This window comes from Merops nubicus, unplaced genomic scaffold, assembly GCF_000691845.1.
Source record: "Merops nubicus isolate BGI_N331 unplaced genomic scaffold, ASM69184v1 scaffold25740, whole genome shotgun sequence".
Classification (NCBI taxonomy): domain Eukaryota; kingdom Metazoa; phylum Chordata; class Aves; order Coraciiformes; family Meropidae; genus Merops; species Merops nubicus.
The window spans coordinates 1-10,983 of record NW_008581234.1 but is presented as its reverse complement, the minus strand read 5'-3'; the positions used below and the strand labels follow the sequence as shown (position 1 = coordinate 10,983).

General features: G+C 37.7%; 1 protein-coding gene across 1 annotated transcript; it reads right to left on the bottom strand.

The window, feature by feature from the left end:
- Nucleotides 1-1,684: 1,684 nt before the first annotated feature.
- Nucleotides 1,685-10,878, bottom strand: BUB3 (BUB3 mitotic checkpoint protein). Its single transcript, XM_008949325.1, has 7 exons — nucleotides 10,870-10,878; nucleotides 9,056-9,250; nucleotides 8,397-8,466; nucleotides 7,370-7,521; nucleotides 3,838-3,996; nucleotides 2,232-2,409; nucleotides 1,685-1,905 (listed from the first exon to the last, which is right to left on the bottom strand). The coding sequence occupies exons 1-7, from the start codon at nucleotides 10,876-10,878 to the stop codon at nucleotides 1,685-1,687; spliced, it is 984 nt and encodes a 327-aa protein (XP_008947573.1).
- Nucleotides 10,879-10,983: the final 105 nt, after the last annotated feature.

The window sequence follows — 10,983 nt, the reverse complement described above, 5'->3', positions numbered from 1 at the left end:
AGTGCCCTAAGGTTGACACAAGCAACTTGTAAATGTCAGAAGAGCATATAAACCTTGTTAATGTTTGCAGAAATTCATTTAAAGATAGAAACAGGTCCAAAAAGATGCCTGTCTAAATGCATTGCAATTACGTTACAATTATTTTCCAAATACACAGAGATGCTCTGTCTTTTCTCAGCTCATTACTGACTCAAACAATTTGCCCTTCTGGGATCAATTGTTTGCTAATAAATAATTGTTTACAGTCACAAAATGATATTAAGGAGTATTCTTATTAGTTTTCCTTCTACAGCCTAATAAGATTCAAAACTAGCTGATTCCCAAGAGTCTAACCTTAACCTCGCTGTGTTTAACAGCCCAGGAAATGATGAACCATCTGTTCCAGAAAATAATGGAGGGCCAAGAGGAAATATTGTTTAATTGTAGATTAACCTCCTCATAAGGCAGAATGAAGCCTCTACAGAATTAGCAACCATAACTAGCAATGAACAAAAATAACTGAAAGCAGCTCTTACTATTACAAGGCCAATAGCTGCAAGTTTTTTTTTTTTTTAATCACCTTTTTTTTCTTAAACCCTCCCAAATGTTGATAGCAAGTACAATCTGATCTTAAAAATAAATTGAATTATCATCTTTGGAATTTTTTTTTAACTTCAGGAATCCCCAGAAATAAATATTGCAATAGGTCTAGTTTGATTTTTCCATATTAAAATTATTTTAAAGCAAACCCCTCCAAGTGAGTGCTGGTATATTTATTGTTCTGCAACTTTCACCTCACATTCCCACAGCAATAAAATGGCTGCTGTGAAGGAACACACAAATCACTTAAGGGGCAGGGTGAGGAGAAGTTCTTGATGTTTTAAACTCAAGAATTTTTGTTGCTTATGTGTGTCTATTTACAGAGCCACTTTGATACAAAATAATGAAGACAACCAGATAAAAGTCTAGGACAGTTTGAGTACCAGAAAAAAGAAAAAAACAGATAAAATAGCAACGACGAACCACAGAAATGTGAAAATAAAAACAACTGCTCCTGTGCTAGCATAATGAAGAGTAGTGCAATTCTGCAGGGTGACAGCAATTTTTCTATGTAACATTCATGCCAAAGAGAGCTTAACAGAAATCTTTTACCTCCATCAATCAGTTTGCCCCATTCTGACAGCAGCAATGATAGAAAAGTGTGTTATCAGAGGGCTGCAAACTCCAGTACACGGGAGCTGAGAAACCTCTCCTTGATTTTACACAGCCTTCCCAGAGCAGCATCTAGATTCACTTCTGACTGTGACAGCTGGGTGCACACTCAGTGTGTAAGGATTTCATTAACTCCAAGTTTTAAACAGCCAAACACAATAACATTTACTCAAATTTACTCTTGAATTCTTCACTTAATTCTCGAAGCAACGAGCTAGCAATAACTCCACAGCTTCCTATAATAGCAACTATTCAAAAAGAGGAGAAGAGTTTGACATCCTTCTCCTACCAAACAACCAGGCACAATTTTATCCATCAGCCATCTATCAACCTACGGATATTGAAAGCTTGGGCGAACCAGATAAAAATCCAACCCAACCCTACTGTCAAGCTGCGCTATCTGCTGGCATCAGTAAGGCTATTCATGAACTCAGGGAAATGAATAAAACCCGGGGCTGAAGGCTGAGCAGGTCTGAAGGCAGGGGCAGGGGACTCACTTGGGTTTAGTTTCGGCGTCCGTCACCTGGCGGATGTAGATGCCGTCCTCGGGGTGCTCGATGTCGTCCATCTCGTACATGTAGGAGGAGGCGATGGCCAGGGTGGTGCCGTCGCTGCTGAAGGCCAGCGAGGCGATGCTCGTGGGGTACCGGTGGAACTGGCACAGCCTCTTCTTGTTAAACGGGTCCCAGATGTTCACAAACCCATCCGAGCCTCCTGAAAGGCAGTTGGGAAAGGTGGCTTGTGAATTACAGTGAGAAGGGTTAACACTCAAAAGATGTCAAGGGGGGGGGGGGGGGGGGAAGAGAAAACTACCAGGAATTTTTGTCAGTAAAAACACAGTTGCATAATTCAGTAAAGAGCACAATGAGCATTTCCTAAAATCCCTCTTAAAGCAATTAACTCCCACTGCACCAAATAATTTCAAAACCCTGCAAGGAATACAATTTAAACGCTTAAAAAGGGTACGAAGTGAAGGCTGACCTGGTTTAATCAAAACTAAACTGATGCAAATGTTATATAAAGTCAAGTATCTGTTCTACCTGTAGCAAACGTGTTGTGGACGTTATGGAAGGAAATGGCATTAACTGGATAAATCTGCTCAATGTTGTTTTCCTTCAAACGGTGACACTTGAATGCGTATTTCTTCTTCTGGATTTCTGGACTTGGATCCAAATATTCCACCGCAACACGACCTTCAATGGAACTTAAAACATAGCCCTACAAAACAAAAATAGGAGATATGCATTTTAGGAGTTTCCAACTCGAGGAGAGACTGCAATACAATTTATCTTACACTCCTCTAAACTCTAATAAAATTCAAGCAGTCTTAAATTGTGTACAACCAGAAACTGTTTGTTACCACAGGTCCATGGCATCAACAAAATCTGCTTCCAGGAAAATAATGCAGAAAAAAAGCTTTCTGAAAGAGATTCTCATTGCACTATAGTTTTAACCTGACAACGAGACTTTTAATTACCCCTGCAGGTTCAAACACAAGTTGATTGGGAAGGGGAGAGGAAGGGAAGTTAAGAACCTCTTGTATTTTCCCACCTATCCCCCGGGGCCTAAATATCTGAAATATTAGAGACACTCACGGGACTATTTCGTTTCAGAATTAAATTACATTAAAATTAGTTCAGAGCTTTATACTAGCAACTAAACACTCATGTTGAAATTGTATTTTCAGTGAAACTTGATTATAAGTGGTGTCCACTTATCCAGTTAATTACAGTCCTGACTTAGAGCAACCTGAGATGCTTTTATTATAACTTCTGACTTAAGCCCATAATAGATCTTTTCAGAAATAGGATTGTAATGACATCTAGCTATAACAAGGGTCTTTAAAATCTATAATACAATACAATCTGGTAGATCAGCTTGTTTTACTATAACTAGAACTGAAAATGGACAAAGCATTCATGCCAGTTCAAGAATGAGTAACTATCTTGCAATTCCTGTACTAGTACTGTGTACAAGGGAAAATTCTCTTCCCCATGATTTTGTCAGAGAAAGCTAATCTTCTTGCTTCACTTCAGAAAGAGAAATGCCACAGATGCACGATGTTAACCTACAGGGAACAGCTATATGATCATCTAAATTGTACAAATCCCCCTAGATAATGGATGATGGGTTCTCCAGTGCATGACACAGTGTTTAAAAAAAAAAAAAAAAGGAAAAATATAGGAATGACATTGGTACAGTTTTAATCCTGCCCCTGTTCACAGCCTATTGAGGAAACTAGGGCTACAGTGCATAAAGGCTGCTGAGCAACCACCAGTTCTGTCTTCCTCTCTTTTACTGCAACTTTCAGGGCAGAGGGGTGGTGTTTGTTTTTTTAGTCACATGTCAGCATCGTGCTGCATTAAATAGGTTATTTTAACAAAGGAGACAAAAGTGAGAAAATAATGAGAATGTTATATGCTGGTAAGTTAGTGGCAAACATTCCTAAGCATCTAGTATTTAAAAGAGTTAATGTGGAACAAGAAACCTCAACACCTTCCCCCCCTCCACCCAACCCCTCACGAGTTTGGTTACGAAACATTAAAGACCAGAGTTTTGGGGGTTTTTTTAATTAGAGAAAGATGTAGAAAGTTTGAGAAATAACCCACCATTTTTCCTAGAGCATACTGAGCAGAAATAACATACCTGTTTATTTGGGAAGGCCCTGATACAGCGGGTCTGGTACTTCAGACTTGATTCTCTCCGCTGCTGGACGTAGCCCATGTTGCGCAGGTCCCAGACCAGCACCCTCCGCCCTGCTGTCCCCACAATCAGCCTGTCTCCAGACACAGAGAGCGTGTACACCTTTAAAACAACAATAAAATCACAGTATTTAACACTCGTCAGCCTGAGCACCCACTGTTCTTTGTACAAAATCAAATGGCAGCAATATGCAGTAACGAAACACGCAGCACCTACAATAAAGTCTGTAGCTACAGAATTGCTTTTAGCTTTCATTTATTCCAGAAATTTGGGATGAAAAGCAGTAGTGTGTAGCTGGTTAGTGATAACACACTGACACAGCATTTCAAAAGCTCACCCTTAACTCTGTACCTTAACACACAGCTCAAAAACCAAGCCCAACACAGTCCTATGTTACATTTAACTAATTTAGCAAAAATAAAATTTTACATGTATATGCACTTAAGCAATTCTAAATTTCAAGGACATTTGTCCAGTTATTATTATCCAGATCTCAGTGATATCTAAACCTCTCACACATGGAATTTCTTCCTTTTGTTGGTATTACCCATATTCTAAATGCTACACGTGTACAGAAGTGTTTATATAAAACTCAAAAGAAAAATCACTATTATTCAAGTTTTCCTCAAAAATTATTTCAAGCATTAAATTTCTCAGATATTTCAAGGCAAAAGCAAAACAAAGTAATGTGGGTGGAAAGAGGGCATGGCTACTGGAATTCATCTTTGCTTGGCATGCACAGCTTGCATTCCCCACCATCAATTCATGATCCTGCAATTTAGTCCTACAATAAAAACCACACCACACATTTTCTTCTCAGTTCTCCTCCATCTGGTAATCATGTCTTTTTGTTTTTAAACTGAATACTTCAAGCTGAGCTTCATGTTAATAAAGAGAAATTAACTGCCAGGAAATTACAAAAAAAAAAATATTTGTATACTTCAATAAAACTAAGTGCAATTGAAGGGAGCAATATGCTTGACATCATTAAAAAAGAATATGGCTTGGAATTTCAGCTCTACTCCAAAAACTGGCTCAGAGGTGCTAATTTTTGTTTATCACATTTCTCATTAAAACATTCAATGCATAAATGGTTGTTTCCAGTTCTTGCTTGGAATGCAGTTTTAACTGGAAAGATGTTAAAAGAAAAAAGATTCAGTCAAAAGCTCTCTGCTATCAAACAAATTACAAGTTGTTGATACAAGATGGAACCCAGCTCCCTACAGCTGCCCTGTCACCGAGCTGCTAACCAGAGCCAAGTGGCAGAAGGAGCTTTTCCAAAGGGGATCCAACACAGCTAAATGCAGAGGAAACAGATCTTGTGTATACCTCAGACCAAGAATCAAACCTGTAAGGGATCTGGTATCCTGCCAGAAGGATTGCATTTACTTTTGGCAGGTGTTTGTATAATTTCACTCGAGCACAGGGTCTCACTTGCTGGTTCTCTGATACAGCTCACTAAAGCTATTTGGTTCTGGTGAGAAGGCACTCAAATATCAGACAAAACTTTTCAGTTGTAAACATTTCTGGAGAAATTACGTCTCCAAAAAGTTAATTTCCAATTAAAACACCTAAGCAGATGTGGGTACACATTCAAATATACATATGTACATATATTCACATATATATTTATATATAAAAACTTCTTCTAACCAATCCACATTAATCCAGCACACATTCTTGCTCTAAAATGGGATTACTGATTTTCCCTGTTATGATGGGAAATATCTTATATGTTCACGTTGGAATTGACTAAAATTTCTTATGATCCCAATTGCCAAATCCCATTTACGTGTAGAAAGGGCAAGAAAACTTTGAGCCAACAGCAATTACACACCTTAACAGGACAATTTTTTTCACATTTCCCTTCATTACTGGTGTAAGAACTGATCCAAAAACATAAACAAACATTACATAAAGTGTGTTTGCACACAGGTATGGAAGCAAAGGCATTAAGAACATTCACTATCTTAAATCTGCTTTACAAACTGATGTCACACCTGTATGGTAAGTATTCTTTCTACACCACAGAACCATAAATCAAATGAAACCATTGTCATGCAGTTGAGTAGGTGTACACATTTATCAAAGGCAGTATTAAAAAAATGACATAATGAACCTTGCTGAACCAATAAGCAGCTTGATTCACTGTGGCTGTCCATTATATGATATTCTGTCAGCAATTTATCACAGCTCTTTACATGCTACATACAACTATAAATCAAAACTAGAAATAATGCAATTACTTCATTCTGAACAAAGGTCTGTCCAGAAGTAGGTTCTGCTATGTTGTAACAGAAGTAGCAGCTATTTAGATGCAATAGGGAACGTAACGAGGGCTCATAATTATGATTTGATGATACAGTGTGGCAAAGCTAAATGAAATCTAAGTTACAGGCCAAAGAAATATTAATATGTAAAATTATCCAGCATTCCAGCCTTTGTTTAGGAGTCTATAAAGAAAAAACATACAGAAATTGCTGTTCTACAATTCTTTCAGTGACACCACTGTAAGCAGTACAATGATTAACACACTATATAACTGTAAGAACAAGCCTAACACATTAAACTTTATTTTTTTAATCTCTCATTAGCACAGAGGATTTTAGTATTAGGAGAACATCTGAATTTAGTAGGCATTTGTACAACAGCTGGGAAATGACAACTGTTCTATCTATTAATATATGTGAAAAAAGCAGTACAATGATTAACACACTACATAACTGTTACAAAAAGCCTAACACATTACACTTTATTTTTTTAATCTCTCATTAGCACAGAGGATTTCAGTATTAGGAGAACATCTGAATTTAGTAGGCATTTGTACAACAGCTGGGAAATGACAATACAAGCAATTCTGTTCTATCTATTAATACATGTGAAAAAAACAAATTATTTCAGGCAACATAAGTGGCCTCCTACTCCATCTCTATGCACATTTTAAACCAATCAGACTTTATGACTGCCAGAATCTAATACATCTAGAAATCTTCCATGTAAGGAAATTGAAAGTGAATATTACAATTAAGCCAAGGATTATTAGCCATTGCTTCAATTTCACAGGCTGCTTTTGTTACGATTTTCCTTCCTCGAGTTTGTTTTAATTTATAAGAATTTGGTCCACAATGAGTGCTCAGAACTAAGTTACACTCTCCTACTGATGAAAGCTCAAAGCCTTAACCTCAAATCACAATAGATACTGAATATCAGTATTTTAAAATGCAATATTTTCACAGCTTAAAAAAACACATGAACCATAACTTCTCAGCTTCAGTTTCAGACAGTGCTCTGTGTGGTGACACTTAGCCACTCACTGGAAGTATTATTCAGCACGTGCAATATTTTCACAGCTTAAAAAAACATGAACCATAACTTCTCAGGTTCAGTTTCAGAGAGTGCTCTGTGTGGTGACACTTAGCCAGTCACTGGAAGTATTATTCAGCACATCACCTAGAACACAGCATCCAGCACATACCTTTTCAGGCTGAGAGAAGGTTCCTGCATTACAGGGAGTTCTGGGATCCCACAGTTTAACTGTTTGATCCCAGCTTCCAGTCACCATGACGTTCACTTCTGGGCAATACTCAACACACCTGATAGGAGCATCATGGGCACCAACAAGGTTTTCTGTAAGAAAATAGAATATATTGTAACTTATCTATTGGCTGGCTCCGATGACCACGGTTATTTGAAGCTGATTCATTTTGTAACACACAAATATACAAAAAAAAAAGCTGGATAAACTAGCTCTGAATTTTGCACCAGCTGCTATTTTCTAGCAATGCTTTGTTAAAAAAATATAGTATAAGGCTACAATGTTTGGCAACACAAAAGCTTTACATGCATTCTGCCGTGCATGTGAAAGATCATCCTAAATATGTCTCAACCACAAACCTTTCAAAAACATGCTCAGTTTTAGTCCAGCTTATTCTCCCTAATTCCCCTAACACAGTAGCCTATGGCAGAGCAGGATTATCATCATAAATTCAACCCAAAGCATCCTGCAAGCACCTAACAAACTTTCTGGTGAACTGCCAAACACTCCCCTGCTTTCAGGTGGTACTTCACAGGGTCAGTATTTATTCTGCTACATAAAGGCACGTATGATGTGAACCTCAAACCATCAGTATGACAAGCACATAGCCATTTCCTCTCCTTTCCTTCCACTTTAAGGAAATAAAATGAATACCCATATAAAATACATCAAGGAATATTCATCAGGGGAGAAGTTTAAACCCTCAGTTTGGCAGCAAAAGATTTGGAATGCTGTGAAAGGTTTTACAGCACAACCTTCAGTTACATAGGAAGGAATCCAGCCTTGCCCAGTGCCTCAGAGCTGCACAGGAAAAGAAACTGCTGAGCACTGCACTAACAAATCAACAGAGGCTACTACTTAAAGCCAATATCCATCTAGAAAAAACAATCTGTTCCACTCACATAAGTATAGAAATCTGAAGCTTAGGCCAGTTGTTGAGACCACTTACAGAATTCAATCTGCTTACCTTGGTCCGTGTTTAAATCATGCATTTTTAATTGCTGATCTAATCCTCCACTCCAGGCATGGGTAGGATCCTATAAAGAAAAAAATTTCATCTTAGGACTTGCTTAGGACAAGTTTTGGGAAGATGGGAATTAAGACACAAGGGTTAAGATCCAGCCCAGATAAAAATGTTGAAGTAAATCACTTTAAGTTACATAATTTTTTTTACTTGAAAAGTAAAACTAAAAAGAAACAAAAGCAGTTAGAGGCTGTATCAGATCATTTTTACTTTACATTTTTACATTTACATTTTTACTTAACATTTTTACTTTGAAAGTAAAAACACAAAATGTTTATTTTTAAACAACTGTCAACCTAAGCCAGTTCCACCTAATTGAAGTGTATTCCCCTAAAACTAATTTGGAAACTAGAAACCACTTGAGAACCTGTGTTGATCCACACCATGATATCAACTCTGGGACAAAATGTTCAGTGAAAAAGCACAGGCAAAATAAAAAAATTTAAACCAATCCTTAAAACATTCAATTACACATCAAGATCAAGACACTGGAGGACATGCCAGAACATGATACAAAGAAAAGAAGATGCTAATTGAAACCTTCTATTAAAAAAAAAAAAAAGTGGCACAAATAATTTCTTAAAAACACCTCCCACACTTACATAAAAGGCACAGTCAAGGACAGCTCCTGAATGCTGATACTTGAGTCTCATGGTGTTGGCAGGAACATCATAGAGGCGGACAGTCGTGTCCCAGGAGGAGACAAGCAGAAACTGAGATGTATTTGGACTAAACTTCACTGATGAAATCCCATCATCTGGAGTCTGGTTTAGTTTGAACTCGTTTGATCCCGTCATCTGAAGACGAGACAACAATGCAGAGGTACAATTTTAGTAATAACAAGAACATAAGCCTAGCAAGTTAGTTAACTAGACCTGATAAGTTGACTAGCTTTTACACAGAATAAGTCCAGAACACAGATTTCTGACAAACTCTAAAATTCAAGATGCTGCTCACTGGCCAAGACCTCAATACATCCCTTCCCCTAAAAAAAAACATAAAAAAGCAGAGAGCTTTATCATTTAAATATCAAATATAATATGGAATAAACAGTACAAAAGTTTTTATCATCTCAATACATCCCTTCCCCTAAAAAAAACCTAAAAAAGCAGAGAGCTTTATCGTTTAAATATCGAATATAATCTGGAATAAACAGTACAAAAGTTTTTATTACCATCTATACATTCAGATATTGTTCCTCACAAGTGTGTTTTTCCTCTATCTACACTTTTTAAATCAAATATTTATAAATTACTGTGAGCACTAAGAAGTGACTTTAAAAACAAGCAGGTAGAAAGGAATCTGACTTGAAAACTCCAACAAAAAGTTTTGATTTGTTCCTGATTTAGTGTGACTGCCATAATACTTCCAAGAATTGCATTCCAATCCTCAGGCTTCCATTAGTGCTATAAAACATTTGCAATTAAACAGCTTTAAGATTTTTTTTCCTCCTTTTAGTGTCTAACAAGAGTCAGGTAAGAAAGTTATGCTTTGGGGGGTACTGAATAGTAAAGCAAACATATAAATGTGATGCAAAGTGAGAAAAAAAGCCCCAAACTTTCACAAATAGGAAACAAAAACTTCTTTCTTAAGCCCTTTTTGCAGCATTTCTTTGGGAATACTTTGGCAAAAGCCAGACAGGTTTGAGAATTTGCCTTATATATTTCTCTATGAATACTACAGAGAATTTGGCAGCATCTTCATCACACTTTTAAAAGGTGGTATGTAACTAAGTATTTCAGATGGATGTACAGAGACATAAAATCTGAAGGAATTCAGAACAACTACAGGAATTTGGCAGGATGTGCTAATTGCTTTGTCTATTTGGGGCAGAAAATTCAAACAAGGGTGAGGAAATTGTGGTGCTTGGTACAAGTTATTAACTAGCCCAAAAAGCAACCAACGAGCTGCACTTCAGGTAGTAAGATTAGTTGCTTACATCTGAAACTTGGCAGGCCGTTGCAGAGGTATTTTTAATCCAGAAAAATATATAAAAAATGAGGATTTAAACATAACCTCCTTTTATAAGTTACCAAAAAAAAACTAGTACAAAGTGTTCTGCACATTTTCACAACCACAACTGCTTCACAGTCAGTCTGCCAACAGCAGTACTTGTCACACCCACCTCAAACAACAAAGTCCTGGTAAAACGTTCAAGCACAAGAGAACTCCTCGGGAAAACGTTTTAGGGAAGATGGATACTGCTGAAACTGCAATGCTGTCTGAACTACACGGTGCCATCGTTCCTAAAAGCTCGCTTTTACTTAATGGTTAAGAAATCACTGCTTTTATAGATTTTAACAGCACGCTCTACGATTCGGCTCTCCAGTAGGCGTCCCCGGAACAAAGCAGCTCGCTTTGCTGATAGCCCCCGGACCACCAGTCTGTGCTTTAAGTAAGAAAAAGTTAAAAGTACCGTTTTCATGTTGCCCGGTTTCCTCTCGCTGCCCCACGCAAGGCCAAGGAAAAGCTCTGTGGCTGCAGCGGCGGCGGCGCGTAACGGGAGCGCTGAGGCGCCGGCGGCACGGCC